Raw genomic sequence first — 21,496 nt, 5'->3', positions numbered from 1 at the left:
GTGGTAGGGAGATGGGAGCCTCTCCTCAGTGCAAGACATATGAAAGCCTGCATAGAGTTTGCTAAAAAAAACACATGAAGGACTCCCAGGCTATGAGAAATAAGATTCTCTGGTCTGATGAGACGAAGATAGAATTTTTTGGTGATAATTCTAAGCGGTCTGTGTGGAGAAAACCAGGCACTGCTTATCACCTGCCCAATACAATCCCAACAGTGAAACATGGTGGTGGCAGCATCATGCTATGGGGGTGTATTTCAGCTGTAGAGATAGGATGACTGGTTGTCATTGAAGGAAACATGAATGCGGCCATGTACAGAGATATCCTGGATGAAAACCTCTTCCAGAGTGCTTTGGACCTCAGACTTGGCAGAAGGTTCACCTTCCAACAAGACAACGAACCTAAACACACAGCTAAAATAACAAAGGAGTGGCTTCAGAACAACTCTGTGACCATTCTTGATTGGCCCAGCCAGAGCCCTGACCTAAACCCACTTGAGCATCTCTGGAGAGACCTGAAAATGGCTGTCCACCAACATTCACCATCCAACCTGACGGAACTGGCGAGGATCTGCAAGGAACAATAGCAGAGGATCCCCAAATCCAGGTGTGAAAAACTTGTTGCATCATTCCCAAGAAGACTCATGGCTGTATTAGCTCAAAAGTGTGCTTTTACTCAATACTGAGCAAAGGGTCTGAATACTTATGACCATGTGATATTTCAGTTTTTCTTTTTTAACACATTTGCAAAAATTACTACATTTCTGTTTTTTTTCAGACAAGATAGGGTGCAGAGTGTACATTAATGTGAAAAAAAATGATCTTTTTTGAATTTACCAAATGGCTGCAATGAAACAAAGAGTGAACAATTTAAAGGGGTCTGAATACTTTCCGTACCCACTGTATATCCTGCCATCTTGAATATAGGTAGAATTGAATACTAGTCTTTATGGCAAGTATTAATCATCACCTTGCACACGCGGGCGACCCTGGACACCGTCACCTTGTCAAAGAAATCAAATTCTTTCCCGGTCTCCTCAAAGAAGAAGTAGACCCTGCCGGATGAGTCTGGGTCCTGGATGTAGAACGACCCCGCAAATGAGGCATCAGCTAACAGAGAAGGAAATAATGAATGTAGGGGTCACTCAGCCTGACACTAAGGACAATTACTACAGCACCACTCGACTTAAACCTTTGCTCCCTTAACGGGGCAGGAACATTAAGTGAAATTCTAAAACAATTTTGGCTGGACTCTCATTATATATCTCTTACGGTGCAGCCAGCCCAGAGAGGCGTCGGTCTTGAGGGGCAGCCGGGTACCCAGGCTCCTCAGGATGATGGGCTCGTTTCCTATGAATTTGTTCATGGTTCCAGTATACAGCTCCCCATCTACAAGGAAAGAGAACAATGAATGTTACCTAGATACCTGAAGAGCTAGGTGAGAATAGACATGGCTGTTCCCACGTGCACCAGTCATCACCGTGTTTTCCCATAACTAAGAAATTGGAGAACATGGCACTGAACCCCTGCCATCCCAGCAAGGCCCCCCACTTTTGATGCGACCCTGGGCATACTTACCTACCATGATGCCCGTGTGTGAGTGCTCAGGATCAAAGGGCGACTGACCCTTCCCTTCAACCGTTATGGTCTCGTTGTTTTGATTGCGCCACAAAGAAAATGTGGTCAGGTCCTGAAATCGACAAACAGATTGTAAGCTCTTTGGTCCAGAATTCACATCCACTGTCTCTCTAAACTTACAGCACCAAAACTTCTAAGACAATGATAGATTGTAAACGCTTTGGTCACGGATTGACCCCTATAATTCCAAACTGCAGAGCTTGAGGTCTGAGGCGCCTAAGACAATAATAGATTGTCAGCACCTAGTGTCACAGCTGATGAGGTCATAACGCTTCTTTCATGTTGGCGCTTAACTGCGGAACATAATTGGTTAATGAGTATAAGATCCGTAATTTACTGATTAGCCGCCCTCTATTGTAATTATAGGAGTGGCGTAATGTGTGAGTAACTGCTCTCAGATTCGACTCTTTAATCACTATATACATATTATATCTGCGTCAGGACAAGCTGCTTTCCTCTGTTATCAGCCACTTCACAAGCTCTTTTCCTGGCTGTATTGTGCCTAATCCTGGTATTGCAATGCTGCAGATCATGGTCAGACAGTACATCCCGTTCCTACATGCTGACTCTTGGAGGAATCTGGGGAAAAGTTGCAGGTACTTACCACATAGGTGCAGCTTGGACTAAAGGCGTTGGTCCCACAGACGTACAGGTGGGTGGCATTTAGAGGGAGCAGGATTCGAATGAAATTCAGACATTCAGTCTAAAAATATGATAAAAAATGTTAGGGTGTTTATTGGTCAATATTGACCTATAGGGGTCTCTGTTGTATCTAGATTCCTCAGGTCCTACAATGACCTATATGTGTCGCTGTTGTGTCTGGCATTAGGCTTAGGCACTAATGTGCACATATTGCACTCACACACTGCTAATTTGAGTCAGGGGTCTGATTAAGGTGTTAGATTTTCCCCATGTGACCCTGTCCTGTAGCCTATGTCTTCATATATGACATCATGTGTGTTTATCAGGTAACACAGCGCCGGTTCTCACCTCTTTCCGCGCCTTAGACTTACAGTTGTCAATCTGATCGTGTTTAGAAGCCCAAGAAATCTGAGGGAATAGAAATTGCAGAGAGAAATGTTGGTCAGGGCCTCTAATATAATCCTGTAAAACACAGCAGTCCTCCAGAGAAACAGTTTCAAGCAAGAATCGTCTTTAGGAGAAACAGTCATCAGAAGAAACAATCCCTCGAAGAATTGGTCCCCTAAAGAAACGGTCCTCAAGAGAAACAGTTCCCTTTACGCACAGTTCCCATAAGACACAGTAATCCAGATAAACAGACACCAAAATAAATAGTTCCTTGAAGACCTAGTCCTTCAGATATAAAGTCCTCCAGAGAAACTTCAGTAAATGAGTACCGGTAATAAACAAATAGTCCCTCAAAGGACCAGAACAACAGAGAAGCAGTCCCCAGAGACATAGTCCTCTAGAGATAAAGTCCTTTAGAAACACCGTCATTCAAAAAAATAGTCTACCTAAGCCATGGTCCGCCATATAGATAGTTTCTCAGAGACATGGTCTTCCAGAGAATCAGTCCCTCAGAGACATGGTGTTCCAGAGAATCAGTCCCTCAGAGACAGGGTCCACCAGACACTAAGTCCCTCAGAGACGTGGTCCTCAAGAGAAGCAGTCCCTCAGAGACTTTATCCTCTAAAGAATCAGTCCCTCATAGACATGGTCCTCAAGAGAAGCAGTTCCTTAGAAACATGGTCCTCTAGATAAGCAGTCCCTCAGAGACAGTCCTCCAGATAAGCAGTTCCTTAGAGACATGGTCCTCTAGAGAAACAGTCCCTCAGACATATGGTCCTCCAGAGAAACAGTCCCTCAGAAATATGGTCCTCCAGAGAAACAGTTCCTCAGAGACATGGTCCTCAAGAGAAGCTGTCCCTCAAACACAGTCCTCCAGAGAAGAAGTCCCTCAGATACATGGTCCTCCAGATCATAAATCTCTCTGAGACATGGTTCTCCAAAGAAGCAGTCTATCAGAGATGTAGTCCTCAAGAGAATCAATCCCTCAGAGAATGGTCATCCAGATAAATGGGCCCTAAGAGACATAGTCCTCTAAAGAAGAAGTCTTTTAAAGACATGGTCCTCCAGAGAAGCAGTCCCTCATAGACATGGTCTTCCAGAAAAGAGATCCCTGAGACAAACGGTCGTCACGAGAAGCAATCTATCAGAGACATGGTGCTCCAGAGAAGCAGTACCTCAGAGACATGGTTATCCAGAGAAGCAGTCCATCAGAGACATGGTCCTTCAGAGCAGCAGTCCCTCAAAGACATGATCCTCAAGAGAAACAATCCCTCAAAGACATGGTCCTCCAGAGAAGCCGTCTCTCAGAGTCATGGTCCTCCAGAGAACTAGTCCCTCAGAGACATGGTCCTCAAAAGGCGTAGTCCCTCAGATACATGGTCCTCCAGAGAAGCAGTCCCACAGAGATGTAGATCTCCAGAGAAGCAGTCTCTCAAAGACATGGTCCTTCAGTGAAGCAGTCTTTCAGAGATATAGTCCTCCAGAGAAGCAGTCCTTAGAGACATGATACTCCTGAGTAGTCCCTAAAGGTACCGTCACACTAGACGATATCGCTAGCGATCCGTGACGTTGCAGCGTCCTCGCTAGCGATATCGTCCAGTGTGACAGGCAGCAGCGATCAGGCCCCTGCTGTGCTGTCGCTGGTCGGGGAAGAAAGTCCAGAACTTTATTTGGTCGCTGGACTCCCCGCAGACATCGCTGAATCGGCGTGTGTGACACCGATTCAGCGATGTCTTCACTGGTAACCAGGGTAAACATCGGGTAATTAAGCGCAGGGCCGCGCTTAGTAACCCGATGTTTACCCTGGTTACCATCCTAAAAGTAAAAAAAACAAACACTACATACTTACCTACAGCCGTCTGTCCTCCAGCGCTGTGCTCTGCACTCCTCCTGTACTGGCTGTGAGCGTCGGTCAGCCGGAAAGCAGAGCGATGACGTCACCGCTCTGCTTTCCGGCCGCTGTGCTCACAGCCAGTACAGAAGGAGTGCAGAGCACAGCGCTGGAGGACAGACGGCTGTAGGTAAGTATGTAGTGTTTGTTTTTTTTACTTTTAGGACGGTAACCAGGGTAAACATCGGGTTACTAAGCGCGGCCCTGCGCTTAGTTACCCGATGTTTACCCTGGTTACCGGCATCGTTGGTCGCTGGAGAGCGGTCTGTGTGACAGCTCTCCAGCGACCAAACAGCGACGCTGCAGCGATCCGGATCGTTGTCGGTATCGCTGCAGCGTCGCTTAATGTGAAGGGGCCTTTAGAGAAATAGTTTATCAAAGGCACTGTTCTCTCATTGAACGTAAGGGTCTTACCTCTCCTGTCAGCTTAATGTTCCGGGGGTCCTTCATGCTGAAGGCAAGGATGTTGTCCCTGGCGCCCACATACAGCGTCTCCTTGTCCTCTGAGAGGAGCAGGCGATCATAGTGCTGGATGTCACTTCTACTAAAGATGTTGACTGATCTGGATGGGTCACCTAAGACACAGGTAGCAGATGTATTACAATAATGACACTTGTCTGTAGTGACCCAGGGGAGGGAGTGGACAGACTCAGTCACATGTTTATCAACATTACAAACTTTACATAGGAAACCGACATGACCCTGCGGTGAAATATCACATGGCACAACCTGTTCTGCTTGTTCTCCAGGGACTTTCTGCGGGTGATGGGACCTGAGTCTCTGATCACTTCTAGTATCAAAGTCAAAAGGAATCTTCCAGTAAGTATAAGTCATGTCTTCTTCAGGAAAATCAGGGAGACCACCTCAGTGAGAGCTGCAATATTAGTTTTCTCCCAGTTTTTCTAAGAAATAGTCTTCCAGAGAAACATTCCATATGAAGAATAGACCCTCAGGGACAAATTCATTGAGAGAAACCTCAGCAAAACCGTCCCCAGGAAACAAAATCCCTCAAAAGTTAGGTAAACAGTTTTCCCGAGGAACAATACCTCTAAAGAACAGTCCCTCAGAAACAAAGTCCTCCAGATAAACTTCATGGAAACACTCCCAAGTAATAGAGTATCTCAGAGGCCAGGCGAGCAGTCCCTAAGAGCCCTAGTCCTCAATTGAAACAATTCCTAAGATACCTAGTCTTTAAGGGAAACAGTCCCTAAGAAACCTAGTCCTCAAGGGAAACAGTCCCAAAGAGAACTAGTCCTCATGGGAAACAGTCCCCAAGAGACATAGTCGTCAAGAGAAATATTCCCCAAGACACATAGTTTTCAATGGAAACAGTTCCTAAGAGACCTAGTCGTCAAGGGAAACAGTCCCTAAGAGACCTAGTTTTCAAGGGAAATAGTCCCTTAATGACCTAGTCCCCAAGGGAAACAGTCCCCAAGAGACCTAGTCCTCAAGGGAAACAGTCCCAAAGAGACCTAGTCCTCATGGGAAACAGTCCCCAAGAGACATAGTCGTCAAGAGAAATAGTCCCCAAGACACATAGTTTTCAATGGAAACAGTTCCTAAGAGACCTAGTCGTCAAGGGAAACAGTCCCTAAGAGACCTAGTTTTCAAGGGAAATAGTCCCTAAGAGACCTAGTCCTCAAGGAAAACAGTCCCTAAGAGACCTAGACTTCAAGGGAAATAGTCCCTAAGAGACCTAGTCCTCAAGAGAAACAGTCCCCAAGAGACCAAGTCCTCAAGGGAAACAGTCCCCAAGAGACCTAGTCCTCAAGGGAAACAATCCCCAAGAGACCAAGTCCTCAAGGGAAACAGTCCCCAAGAGACCTAGTCCTCAAGAGAAACAGTCCCCAAGAGACCAAGTCCTCAAGGGAAACAGTCCCCAAGAGACCTAGTCGTCAAGGGAAACAGTCTTTAAGAGACCTAAATTTCAAGGGAAACAGTCCCTAAGAGACCTAGCCTTTAAGGGAAACAGTACTCAAGAGACCTAGTCTGTTGTGAATTCAGCTTTTGGGCTCCCTCCGGTGGTTGTAGAGGGTAATGCAGTTGTGCCTGGACTGCAGGAGTGGACATGTGTATCTACTAATTGCAAAACTGACTGGGGTATATAGCTTTGCAGGATCCTTTAGTCTGTGCCAGTTGTTCATTGTTTTTGAAGGATTCACTTCCCTGCTGGTCTCTCCAGTTTGCTGTGCTTTTCTACAAAGATAAGTCCTGGCTTTGTTTTTGCTGTCCACCTGCTGTGGACCTTATAGTTCTGTGCATATTCATGTTTTTGTCTTGTCCAGTTTTGTCTGTGAAGGATTTTTTGCAGCCTAGCTATTTCTCTGGAGATGCAGATATACCCCCCATGTCTTTAGTCAGATGTGGTGTTTTGTATTTTCTGCGGTGGATATTTTCTAGTGTTTTTATACTGACCGCATAGTACTCTTTTCTATTCTTTCTTTTTAGCTAGTATGGCCTCCTATGCTAAAATCTGATTTCATATCTGCGTATGTTATTTCCCTCTCCTCTCACAGTCAATATTTGTGGGGGGCTATCTATCCTTTGGGGATTATCTGAGGCAAGATAGGTTTCCTGTTTCTGTCTTTAGGGGTAGTTAGATCTTAGGCTGTGCCGAGGGGTCTAGGGAGTGTTAGGTACCCCCCACGGCTACTTCTAGTTGCGCTGCTAGGTTCAGGGTTTGCGGTCAGTACAGGGACCACCTTCTCCAGAGTCCGTCTCATGCTGCTCCTAGGCCACCAGATCATAACACTAGTCCTCAAGGGAAACAGTCCCTAAGATACCTAGTCCTCAAAGGAAACAGTCCCTAAGAAACCTAGTCCCCAAGGGAAACAGTCCTCAAGAGACCTCGTCCTCAAGGGAAACAGTCCCCAAGAGACTAAGTCCTCAAGGGAAACAGTCCCCAAGAGACCTAATCCTCAAGGAAAATAGTCCCCAAGAAACCTAATCCTCAAGGGAAACAGTCCCCAAGAGACCTAGTCGTCAAGAGAAACAGTCCCCAAGAGACCAAGTCCTCAAGGGAGATAGTCCCCAAGAGACATAGTTTTCAAGGGAAACAATCTTTAAGAGACCTAGTCCTCAATGGAAACTGTCCCTAAGAGACCTAGTCCTCAAGGGAAACAGTCCCCAAGAGACTAATTTCTCAGGGAAAACAGTCGCCAAGAGACCTATTCCTCAAGGGAAACAGTCCATAAGAGACCTAGACCTCAAGGGAAACAGTCCCCAATGCCATATTGTTTGTCACACAGCTTCACAGGAACCAGAAGGGCCACTTACCCCGCTGGAATGTGATCCTGGGCACAGTCTCTGCATCAACATACAACAGCAGCACCAATGCCAACCACTGACCGACCACCCAGCAAGGCATGACGACAAGAAGATGATCACAGGCCCTAAGTATTGCTTATGGCCAAGATCTGCGAAAAGAGAGAGAAGAAAGTAAGCGACCCCTAGGCCATAGTTGCTCCTTATCTGCAGAATACCATATATCACAAGGTATCTGTCAGGATGTAGAGGAAATGTTCTACAGAGCATTGAACCTCTCCTTTACAGATGTATATGTATGTGTTATTAAGTGTCGCGATGCTCTGCAGGTTGTTTTGCTGCTATTCATGTAAATGGGGAAGGGAGCCATTCGATTCCTCTTTAGAGCGGATGTTGGAAGATTCTCCAGTTCTGTGTTTCGATGTCAGGCGCCTGTACAATATAACACACATGCAGGATGAGGTGGCAATAATAAGTTATATGTAGGTGTCGCTGCAAAGGATTATGGGAAATGTTATCGAGACCCTGGTGACATTATCATGTGGAATCGCCGTGATTGGAGGCGACTGTGCGTTAGTTATATACAGACCCCTTATGTTACGACACCAGGTCAAATAGTTATGTGATAACCAATGATTGCACCAGCAACAGTGTGGGTATGTCTGGCACCATTATGGCGGCACTGGCCTGATCCGGAGACTTTTCATCATTTACATTCACTATGATGTTGAAATCATGTCTGACACTGACCACCACAACTTCCCTAACGGTGGCCTACAGGTCTCATAATGGGGAAGGAGCGGAGGGCAGACTCTGGTTATATGGCTCCGTTTTCCTAGTATCAGTGACGTCACTGCAGTTCCACGGTGGTTTCCCGTAAATAAGTTTATACAGTGGGGGAGGGGAGCGTGCAACATAATACTCAAAGTACTGCCAGATGTGGTGCCCATATAATAGTGTATCCACATACTTCCATACACGGTGTCTATATAACACTACCAAAATACTACCCCTTGGGGTGCCCATGTAATACTCCATACACTACCAAAATATTACCGCACACGGTGTACATATAACACTACCAAAATACTACCCCTTGCCTTGGGGTGCCCATGTAATACTCCATACACTACCAAAATACTACTGCACACGGTGTACATAGAGCACTACCAAAATACTACCCCTTGGGGTGCCCATGTAATACTCCATACACTACCAAAATACTACTGCACACGGTGTACATAGAGCACTACCAAAATACTACCCCTTGAGGTGCCCATGTAATACTCCATACACTACCAAAATACTACCGCACACGGTGTACATAGAGCACTACCAAAATACTACCCCTTGGGGTGCCCATGTAATATTCCATACACTACCAAAATACTACTGCACACGGTGTTATAGAGCATTAACAAAATACTACTCCTTGGGGTGCCCATGTAATACTCCATACACTACCAAAATACTACTGCACACGGTGTTATAGAGCATTAACAAAATACTACCCCTTGTGGTGCCCATGTAAGACTCCATACACTACCAAAATACTACTGCACACGGTGTTATAGAGCATTAACAAAATACTACTCCTTGGGGTGCCCATGTAATACTCCATACACTACCAAAATACTACCGCACATTGTGCTCATATAATAATCCGTACACCGCTCAAATACTTTCTCATTTTGACTCATGCTCACATCACTTTAATCTGACGCCAAGTACCTTCGTTTAGCCCCTTCTTTCCTCTTTTTTTTATTACTTTCCGCTTAAAGCTCTTGTGGTTTCATTCTGAATAGATGTGACATTTGCAGACGTTCCCCCACCTCCATCCTGTGCTTGTGACACAAAGCTTTGGGTGACAACCCATATGTGAGCTGTTGTGGTGACCAAATAATCAGTCACCTGCTTCTACCAGACAGAGATGCAAAATTATTCCTCTCTCGCTTTAACCCAATCCCATATCACTGCCGAACCAGTGGCTATGCCAGTAAGGACTCCAGGAAACAGTTGTGCTGTAGTGTAACTAGACGAGTTGTGATAGTGATGTGCTGCGGTCCAAAAACTGACACCAGAATCCACCGCTCATACTATCAAGTCTCCTTCGCTATATATAACATATGCATATTATTAGTACAGTGCGCCACCACTCAAACCGCACAGGAAAAAACTTGAGAGAATGAAAATGTGCCGAGTAATAAATATATAGAGAATATAGCAAATATGAGAAGTCTTACTGTGCGGTGTATATATACAGATACTGAGAATTACACCCAGTATACAGGACAGGAGAAGTGGTACTGTGCAGTGTATATATACAGAATAATACAGATACTGAGAATTACACCCAGTATACAGGACATAAGTGGTACTGTTCAGTGTATATATACAGGATAATACAGATACTGAGAATTACACCCAGTATACAGGACAGGAGAAGTGGTACTGTGCAGTGTATATATACAGAATAATACAGATACTGAGAATTACACCCAGTATACAGGACAGGAGAAGTGGTACTGTACAGTGTATATATACAGAATAATACAGATACTGAGAATTACACCCAGTATACAGGACAGGAGAAGTGGTACTGTGCAGTGTATATATACAGAATAATACAGATACTGAGAATTACACCCAGTATACAGGACAGGAGAAGTGGTACTGTGCAGTGTATATATACAGAATAATACAGATACTGAGAATTACACCCAGTATACAGGACAGGAGAAGTGATACTGTGCAGTGTATATATACAGAATAATACAGATACTGAGAATTACACCCAGTATACAGGACAGGAGAAGTGGTACTGTGCAGTGTATATATACAGAATAATACAGATACTGAGAATTACACCCAGTATACAGGACAGGAGAAGTGGTACTGTGCAGTGTATATATACAGAATAATACATATACTGAGAATTACACCCAGTATACAGGACAGGAGAAGTGGTACTGTGCAGTGTATATATACAGAATAATACAGATACTGAGAATTACACCCAGTATACAGGACAGGAGAAGTGATACTGTGCAGTGTATATATACAGAATAATACAGATACTGAGAATTACACCCAGTATACAGGACAGGAGAAGTGGTGCTGTGCAGTGTATATATACAGAATAATACAGATACTGAGAATTACACCCAGTATACAGGACAGGAGAAGTGGTACTGTGCAGTGTATATATACAGAATAATACAGATACTGAGAATTACACCCAGTGTACAGGACAGGAGAAGTGGTACTGTGCAGTGTATATATACAGAATAATACAGATACTGAGAATTACACCCAGTATACAGGACAGGAGAAGTAGTACTGTGCAGTATATATATACAGAATAATACAGATACTGAGAATTACACCCAGTGTACAGGACAGGAGAAGTGGTACTGTGCAGTGTATATATACAGAATAATACAGATACTGAGAATTACACCCAGTGTACAGGACAGGAGAAGTGGTACTGTACAGTGTATATATACAGGATAATACAGATACTGAGAATTACACCCAGTATACAGGACAGGAGGAGTGGTACTGTGCAGTGTATATACAGAATAATACAGATACTGAGAATTACACCCAGTATACAGGACAGGAGGAGTGGTACTGTGCAGTGTATATATACAGAATAATACAGATACTGAGAATTACACCCGCTATACAGGACAGGAGAAGTGGTACTGTGCAGTGTATATACAGAATAATACAGATACTGAGAATTACACCCAGTATACAGGACAGGAGAATTGGTACTGTGCAGTGTATATATACAGAATAATACACATACTGAGAATTACACCCAGTATACAGGACAGGAGAAGTGGTACTGTGCAGTGTATATATACAGAATAATACACATACTGAGAATTACACCCAGTATACAGGACAGGAGAAGTGGTACTGTGCAGTGTATATATACAGAATAATACACATACTGAGAATTACACCCAGTATACAGGACAGAAGTGGTACTGTGCAGTGTGTATATACAGAATAATACAGATACTGAGAATTACACCCAGTATACAGGACAGGAGAAGTGGTACTGTGCAGTGTATATACAGAATAATACAGATACTGAGAATTACACCCAGTATACAGGACAGGAGAAGTGGTACTGTGCAGTGTATATATACAGAATAATACAGATACTGAGAATTACACCCAGTATACAGGACAGGAGAAGTGGTACTGTGCAGTGTATATATACAGAATAATACAGATACTGAGAATTACACCCAGTATACAGGACAGGAGAAGTGATACTGTGCAGTGTATATATACAGAATAATACAGATACTGAGAATTACACCCAGTATACAGGACAGGAGAAGTGGTACTGTGCAGTGTATATACAGAATAATACAGATACTGAGAATTACACCCAGTATACAGGACAGGAGAAGTGGTACTGTGCAGTGTATATATACAGAATAATACATATACTGAGAATTACACCCAGTATACAGGACAGGAGAAGTGGTACTGTGCAGTGTATATATACAGAATAATACAGATACTGAGAATTACACCCAGTATACAGGACAGGAGAAGTGATACTGTGCAGTGTATATATACAGAATAATACAGATACTGAGAATTACACCCAGTATACAGGACAGGAGAAGTGGTGCTGTGCAGTGTATATATACAGAATAATACAGATACTGAGAATTACACCCAGTATACAGGACAGGAGAAGTGGTACTGTGCAGTGTATATATACAGAATAATACAGATACTGAGAATTACACCCAGTGTACAGGACAGGAGAAGTGGTACTGTGCAGTGTATATATACAGAATAATACAGATACTGAGAATTACACCCAGTATACAGGACAGGAGAAGTAGTACTGTGCAGTATATATATACAGAATAATACAGATACTGAGAATTACACCCAGTGTACAGGACAGGAGAAGTGGTACTGTGCAGTGTATATATACAGAATAATACAGATACTGAGAATTACACCCAGTGTACAGGACAGGAGAAGTGGTACTGTACAGTGTATATATACAGGATAATACAGATACTGAGAATTACACCCAGTATACAGGACAGGAGGAGTGGTACTGTGCAGTGTATATACAGAATAATACAGATACTGAGAATTACACCCAGTATACAGGACAGGAGGAGTGGTACTGTGCAGTGTATATATACAGAATAATACAGATACTGAGAATTACACCCGCTATACAGGACAGGAGAAGTGGTACTGTGCAGTGTATATACAGAATAATACAGATACTGAGAATTACACCCAGTATACAGGACAGGAGAATTGGTACTGTGCAGTGTATATATACAGAATAATACACATACTGAGAATTACACCCAGTATACAGGACAGGAGAAGTGGTACTGTGCAGTGTATATATACAGAATAATACACATACTGAGAATTACACCCAGTATACAGGACAGGAGAAGTGGTACTGTGCAGTGTATATATACAGAATAATACACATACTGAGAATTACACCCAGTATACAGGACAGAAGTGGTACTGTGCAGTGTGTATATACAGAATAATACAGATACTGAGAATTACACCCAGTATACAGGACAGGAGAAGTGGTACTGTGCAGTGTATATACAGAATAATACAGATACTGAGAATTACACCCAGTATACAGGACAGGAGAAGTGGTACTGTGCAGTGTATATATACAGAATAATACAGATACTGAGAATTACCCCAGTATACAGGACAGGAGAAGTGGTACTGTGCAGTGTATATATACAGAATAATACAGATACTGAGAATTACATCCAGTACACAGGACAGGAGAAGTGGTACTGTGCAGTGTATATATACAGAATAATACAGATACTGAGGATTACATCCAGTATACAGGACAGGAGAAGTGGTACTGTGCAGTGTATATATACAGAATAATACAGATACTGAGAATTACACCCAGTATACAGGACAGGAGAAGTGGTACTGTGCAGTGTATATATACAGAATAATACAGATACTGAGAATTACACCCAGTATACAGGACAGGAGAAGTGGTACTGTGCAGTGTATATATACAGAATAATACAGATACTGAGAATTACACCCAGTATACAGGACAGGAGGAGTGGTACTGTGCAGTGTATATATACAGAATAATACAGATACTGAGAATTACACCCGCTATACAGGACAGGAGAAGTGGTACTGTGCAGTGTATATACAGAATAATACAGATACTGAGAATTACACCCAGTATACAGGACAGGAGAATTGGTACTGTGCAGTGTATATATACAGAATAATACACATACTGAGAATTACACCCAGTATACAGGACAGGAGAAGTGGTACTGTGCAGTGTATATATACAGAATAATACACATACTGATAATTACACCCAGTATACAGGACAGAAGTGGTACTGTGCAGTGTGTATATACAGAATAATACAGATACTGAGAATTACACCCAATATACAGGACAGGAGAAGTGGTACTGTGCAGTGTATATATACAGAATAATACAGATACTGAGAATTACACCCAGTATACAGGACAGGAGAAGTGGTACTGTGCAGTGTATATATACAGAATAATACAGATACTGAGAATTACACCCAGTATACAGGACAGGAGAAGTGGTGCTGTGTAGTGTATATATACAGAATAATACAGATACTGAGAATTACACCCAGTATACAGGACAGGAGAAGTGGTGCTGTGTAGTGTATATATAGAATAATACAGATACTGAGAATTACACCCAGTATACAGGACAGGAGAAGTACTGTACAGTGTATATATACAGAATAATACAGATACTGAGAATTACACCCAGTATACAGGACAGGAGAAGTACTGTACAGTGTATATATACAGAATAATACAGATACTGAGAATTACACCCAGTATACAGGACAGGAGAAGTACTGTGCAGTGTATATATACAGAATAATACAGATACTGAGAATTACACCCAGTATACAGGACAGGAGAAGTGGTACTGTGCAGTGTATATATACAGAATAATACAGATACTGAGGATTACACCCAGTATACAGGACAGGAGAAGTGGTACTGTGCAGTGTATATATACAGAATAATACAGATACTGAGAATTACACCCAGTATACAGGACAGGAGAAGTACTGTACAGTGTATATATACAGAATAATACAGATACTGAGAATTACACCCAGTATACAGGACAGGCAGGAGAAGTGGTACTGTGTAGTGTAAGATAAGTATGGAGATTTACCAGGGCAAGGGGTTGTAAGCTCGGTGAAGCCGGCTCCTGGCATTTTGCTTCTCAATCCCTTTCCACTTCACTTAGAAGTAGAACACATCAATATTTGCCTTTCAAATAATGCAAACTTCCCAGGTGTTGTGTGGAGGAGGAGGTACTGTGCGCTGCAACGCATTTTCACTGATCTATAGAGCTGCACCTGTCAGTCCACACAGACCTATGAAGAGTCAAATGGCCAGACAAGAGATGGATAATGAGATGAATAAATTAAATTTAACAGAATAGTGAGTGCAGCTCTGGACTAATACAGGATGTAACTCAGGATCTGGTAGGCACGGCACTGTATAAGGAACGTGCCTCTGACTGCAGAGCCCCTAAGGGATAGCTAGAGGGGAAATCAGTGCAGTGCCCAATTCCCCCCTCCCACTACCTCCCCAGGTGAGGTCATGATTGGGACGCCCAGCGGACCAACCGGGGAGAGGAGGTGAGTCAGGCCACACCCTCAGGGGTTAAATTCCAGTGACCGGGCCAGGTTCTCCCTCTTTCTCCCCGGTTGACCCTTGGAAGCTGTTGCCCGCTGCCTCGGTGTCCTCGGCGGCGCGCCAGCCGCTCAAGAGGACCAGGGGGCAGCGTGGGCAGCCAGCCCAGGCACACCGCGAGTCCCCTGCAGCGTCAGGGACTCTCCCCTCCCTGATGCCCACTTACTCCCCGGGAGGCAGCAGCAGCGCAGCTTTAGTCTGTGGGGCCCCAACCCGCCAAATCGGTCGGGGGGGCGCCTCACAGACAGCGCTCACTAGCCCCCCGTGCCAGTACCCACCACGGAGCGCTGGACCGGCCCCTGCCAGAACAGGACTGCAGCACCGTGGACCTCTGGCCAGCCCACACCTGGCCCACCGCGTCCCCCCAGCAGGCACATCGGCGTTGCCTGTGCGGGGGGGCAGGCAGTCGGGGGCCAGAGCCACGAACACGGCCGCGGAGCGTGATGCCTGGTCTATTCAGACCAGCCAGCACGCTCCGCAGCCAGGAATGTATGCACCAAACACACATACAGTCGCACCAAACACTAACACAGCTGCAATAAATTACGCGCCGCCAACACCCCCATGCTCCCAAACGCAAATTGCACACAGTTTCCTATCAGTCCCCGCCCTTTTGCGCTCACCCTGCGGTTCCAGCCTAATAGTCTCCGCACCTTCCCCGGCTCTACCCCCTGCACCGCCACTCACGCCCCGTGGCCAAGATAACGTCCCCCTTACTCCCGAGGTGAATGCACCTAACACAACCCCTAGACAGGGCGATCGCAGACATAGATGCCGCAGATCGTCCTCACCCTCATCAGTAGATTCCCGCCACCATTCCCGCTGTCCCTCTAGCTGTCGCCATTCCCACTCCAGACGCCGACACCACTCACGCAGGAGCCACCACAGATCCCGCTCCTCCAGATGGCGTTTGCCATCCACAACCGGTTCAGAAACATCGGGGAGTCACAACGGGCGGTACCGGTCACACGCCGAAAGACGGCGGTCTCACCGGACACCCAGAGCGGGTACCCGGTGGGAACAGACACTGACACCCCCCGTTACCGACCAGGCAGAGATCGGAGCCCCAATAGCCTCTCATCATCGAGCACACGACAGATCTCATCCGTCACGTGCTCCGTCATTGGCTGACGCACGGGGAGACATGCCATACGTACCTCCCCGGTCCACCAGCCAGCACCGAGCTCCGTCCTGGGCTGACGCACAGGGAGACACGCCATACGTACCTCCCCGGTCCACCAGCCAGCACCGAACCATGGAGACAACTGACGCCGGAGCACCTCCCTCTCCAGGAGACGCTCGGCACCAGACGAGAACACATCCCCGTGCCACGGCGCTGGCCGCTGGCCTGCCATCTTCATCCTCCCGGGCGGGCGGCCAGCACCAGGACAGCGCCACGGCAGGAGCCAGAGTACCTCCGTCCGGAGACACTCGGCCGGCATCTGACAGCGGTGAGTTCTTTGATGTTGGTGAACATTCTACAATGCAAAATGTGGGAGAAAGCGAGCTGGCGGCCGCTATTAAGACCCTAGTTCAGCAGTTGACACGCCCAGGCGTACCAACTGATGCTAGCACCACCCAAGCAGCTAGTCTGCACAAGGATGCATTTTTCTGTGGAGTTAGCCCACTGGGAGCGCATGTTGACTTGGAGACAAAGCAAAAAATTTGGGAAAATGGTTATGTGGATATATGGTCACTGTTATCGGCCGACCAACAGTCCGTAGACAAGGAAAGGAGGACTGGCGAGCGGTTGCAAGATAGGAGCAAACCAAAAATAGCTCAAACAATGAATAACTGGCTCCAGGCCTTCGCGGTTCTCGGATGTATAATGGGCCAAAAGCACCCTGAGCGTTGTTCCGAATTATTTATTTACCAAGATCTAATATATAATTCATATAAGTGCCACAGCGGGGCGGCATGGAAACGGTACGACGAGGAGTTCCGCAGGCGGTTGGCCATGCAACCAGACTTGGGCTGGGGGGTGAAAGCGACGGACGTTTGGTTACGACTGATGTTGTCCCAAAAACAGCCCCCCTTTTCTGCAGCGACCACTTATCACTCAACAGCAGCAGGCCAGAACACAGTGGTCGCACGCGGACCTGGGGCCTGCTTACTGTTTAACGATGGATACTGCCGTTTCCAAGGGTCCTGTAAATATAGACACGAATGCTCCTCCTGCGGAGGAGGACACCCTGCGGCCAGATGTACCCGCCAGTCAAATAGAGCACCTGCGAGGTTTAACCCCAGTGAACGTAACCGCAATGGGCCCATGGCTAAGCCGTTATCCCAATAAAGAAGCGGCAGAACAACTATATTTCGGTTTTAAACACGGTTTTTATATCCCTTTCAAACCCAGCCCCTCGCCAACTATTGCAAATAATTTAAAATCGGCACGCGAATTCCCTGATATTTTACAGCAAAAAATCCAAAAAGAAGTTGAGCTGGGCAGGATGGCGGGACCTTTTAGTTCGTTGCCATTTAAAAATCTCAGAATCTCGCCTTTAGGTATTGTTCCCAAAAAGGAGCCAGGAAAATATCGGCTAATACATCACCTTTCCTACCCGAAAGGCGCATCGGTTAACGACGCAATACCCGCGGAAGACTCGTCCGTAACCTACTCTTCTTTTGACAAGGCGGTCGAGCTCGTGCGCGCAGCCGGGCCCGGTGCCCTGCTGGCGAAATCCGACATAGAGTCAGCCTTCCGCCTTTTGCCCGTTCACCCGGAATGTTTTCATTTATTAGGCTGTGAGGTGGACAGGCTATTTTACTTTGATATGTGCCTACCAATGGGCTGCTCCATTTCCTGTCATTACTTCGAGCTTTTCAGCACCTTCCTAGACTGGGTATTACGATACGAAACTGGTAGCAACTCAACGATTCACTACCTCGACGATTTTTTGTTCGTCGGTCCCGGGGACTCCAGACTCTGCTCCTTTCTTCTCCAAAAGTTTAAGTTTTTAGCCAAAAAATTTGGGGTACCACTTTCACCGGATAAAACAGTCGGCCCTTGTAACGTTTTGCCTTTCCTCGGTATTGAAATAGACACCAATGCAATGGTGTTTCGATTACCAGCTGATAAGCTGCAAAAAACTCTGCAAATGGTTAAAAATTGCTACGAAGCAAAAAAAGTTACCCTGCAGCAGATGCAGTCCCTGCTAGGATTGCTCAACTTTGCCTGTCGTGTAATGCCGGCGGGCAGAGCGTTTTCACGCCGACTATCACTGTCAACCAAGGGCATAGCCCAGCCGAGCCACAGAATTAGGCTAAACCGTTCCCTGAAGGCAGACTTGCTGGTCTGGAGGACATTCCTGGAGTCCTACAATGGGCATACATGCGTTATGGCGCAGGAGACGCCAAGCAAAGATTTAGACTTGATGGTTGGTGGAAATATTACTGATGGTTTCGCGGCGATATACAAAAACCAGTGGTGCAAAGGCCAATGGCCTGAACTATGGACCACGGCCGCATGGGGCCGTGACCCAGCACTGGTGGAAATTCTGGCGATAGTAACATCAGTCGAGCTATGGGGTGCCCAATTGGAAAATACAAACATCAGATTTACAACAAAACAGCTGAGAACAGCAAAAGCCCTAAACAGCATGTCCTCTTCTTCTCAGCCGGTACTCGCGCTGTTGCGCCGCCTAGCACTATTATGCCTGAAGCACAACATCTGGTGCCGGGCCAGATTTACGGCGACTGTCGATGATAAAATTGTTAACTCTTTGTTATCTTCCGATTGGCAGGCATTCAAACTCTTCCTCCCCAGGGCGCGAACGTCGGGCCTGCGGTGTCCTCCTTCTCTCTTGGACATGGTGTCCAATCATTGATGCCCTTGATCCGCGCTTCAGTGACACCGGCGACTTGGCAGGTTTACGGTAAGGCGTGGGAGGAGTGGTGCTCGCTAACGCAAGGAAGACCAGTCGATAGGTGCAACCGGACGAGATGCGACGTCCTAGTAGAACTTTTAGAAAAGCTCAGGCAGGGAGGTGCGTCAGGGACATTAGCGCAACGTCATCTGTCGGGAATAGCATTCTTCTTTCAGCTGCTGGGGTGGGTGGACGTAACCAAATATTTTTTCATCAAACAAGCCGTTAAAGGCTGGAGAAGGCTGCAACCTAGTCAGGAATGCCGACGCCCAGTTTCCTTAAGGCTGCTGGCCGACATAATTGCAATTTCTTCATCGGTGTGCAAATCACAATACGAGGCAACGCTGATATCCGCAGCGTTCGCAATCGCCTTCTTCGGGGCACTTCGCATCAGCGAATTAGTGCCCCAGTCAAAAACAGCATCAATAGGCGGCTTAATCAATGAAGACCTCGTCATATGCAGCGAAGCTCTGCGCATTAGAGTACGGAGATCCAAGTGCGACCCCACCGGGAGGGGGACATGGGTATTGGTCAAGGCGTCAGGCGGCCCTATATGCCCCGTAAAAATAGTTAAAAACTATGCGCTAGTAAGACATCCGGGTAGATTCCTCCTTTCACACACCGACGGGTCCCCTCTTACTAAATATCAATTTCAAGCGATTTTTAGACAGTGCCTAGAGGCACTCGGCGTGGCTCCAAAGGAATATGGGACACATTCATTCCGAATAGGGGCGGCGACCGAAGCAGCTAGAGCGGGGGTATCGGAAGTCGAGGTGCAGAGAATGGGCCGCTGGAAATCCGCATGCTTTGCAAGATACATAAGACCAGACCTGCTCTAACACTTCTTGTCTCTTCCAGGCAGCTTTAAGCCCACAGTTTGGGTAGTGGGGCATTCTTTTGTCTACTGGGCGTGCAAAAGGGCCAAACTCAGGACGGGGGGAACCAATTTTGGCTTTCCGAATTTGGAAGTCAACTGGAGAGGCGTCAGAGGGCTTCGGTGGCGTCAGATCTTCCCGGAGTTGGTCGACATCGCTAAGAAGGCCAAGGGGCCGGTGGTTCTGGTGCTACATGCCGGAGGCAATGATTTGGGCAAGCGGAAAGGGGCCGAGCTGTACACAGTAATGTCAACGGACATCGAGCGGTTTGTCTGTTTATTACCAGATATGGTGGTGGTGTGGTCAGAGATAATACCTCGAGCGGTCTGGCACGGAGCTAAGGACGTAAAAGCCATCGAAAACGCAAGAAAAAGGATTAACACAAAGATGTCGAAGTTTGTGAGAGAAAATTACGGCATTGTGGTTCGACACCAGGAGTTAGAAGGGAACAATTTTGCTTTGCTGAGACCAGATGGCATCCACCTCACGGACATCGGACTGGACATATTCTTGGAGGGTTTGCGGGATGGTGTTGAACAGGCTCTAATGATGTTGTGTGGGGGTCGGAGTCCTGTGTAGGTCATACACATGATCCTCCGTGGCGGTAGGTAGAGGGGGGCAAAGGTTCGTAACCTCTCATCGGCTTGCTGGCCCAGCGGTCGTCGGCTGGGGCCTTCAGCAATGAGTGCGTCGCGATGTGTAATTGCCCTTCTCTACTTTGCAATTAATAAAACTGTGACCGACCTGTTCAACCCATCCAGGATTGTTGGTATCTTTTATTACGGAGTGGTGGGACGGGGGAAGGCACTGGTTACGACACACGGGTCTCTGCAGTCTGGTAGGCACGGCACTGTATAAGGAACGTGCCTCTGACTGCAGAGCCCCTAAGGGATAGCTAGAGGGGAAATCAGTGCAGTGCCCAATTCCCCCCTCCCACTACCTCCCCAGGTGAGGTCATGATAGGGACGCCCAGCGGACCAACCGGGGAGAGGAGGTGAGTCAGGCCACACCCTCAGGGGTTAAATTCCAGTGACCGGGCCAGGTTCTCCCTCTTTCTCCCCGGTTGACCCTTGGAAGCTGTTGTCCCACCCTCCCTCCCTTATAAATTGATAAATGTGCTGTGCAATTACTGTTAAAATGTTTTGAATTTTA

The 21,496-nt window shown here is 46.2% G+C and overlaps 1 protein-coding gene across 5 annotated transcripts in view; it reads right to left on the bottom strand.

Annotated features, from left to right (window-relative positions):
• The window catches only part of SEMA4A (semaphorin 4A), a 145,842-nt gene that overhangs the window by 85,766 nt on the left and 38,580 nt on the right, over positions 1 to 21,496 (bottom strand). For all 5 annotated transcript variants that reach the window (XM_069728884.1, XM_069728883.1, XM_069728885.1 and 2 more), the window contains exons 2-8: positions 7,832 to 7,971; positions 4,970 to 5,130; positions 2,626 to 2,685; positions 2,240 to 2,338; positions 1,576 to 1,687; positions 1,270 to 1,386; positions 968 to 1,107 (exon numbers count right to left, since the gene is read on the bottom strand). In XM_069728884.1, the coding sequence (XP_069584985.1) occupies positions 968 to 1,107; positions 1,270 to 1,386; positions 1,576 to 1,687; positions 2,240 to 2,338; positions 2,626 to 2,685; positions 4,970 to 5,130; positions 7,832 to 7,922 (780 nt within the window). In that variant the 5' untranslated portion in view covers positions 7,923 to 7,971. The remainder of the gene's footprint in view (positions 1 to 967; positions 1,108 to 1,269; positions 1,387 to 1,575; positions 1,688 to 2,239; positions 2,339 to 2,625; positions 2,686 to 4,969; positions 5,131 to 7,831; positions 7,972 to 21,496) is intronic.

This window comes from Ranitomeya imitator, chromosome 1 (genome assembly GCF_032444005.1).
Source record: "Ranitomeya imitator isolate aRanImi1 chromosome 1, aRanImi1.pri, whole genome shotgun sequence".
In the NCBI taxonomy this organism is placed as follows: Eukaryota; Metazoa; Chordata; class Amphibia; order Anura; family Dendrobatidae; genus Ranitomeya; species Ranitomeya imitator.
This window is presented reverse-complemented; position numbering and strand designations above follow the sequence as displayed.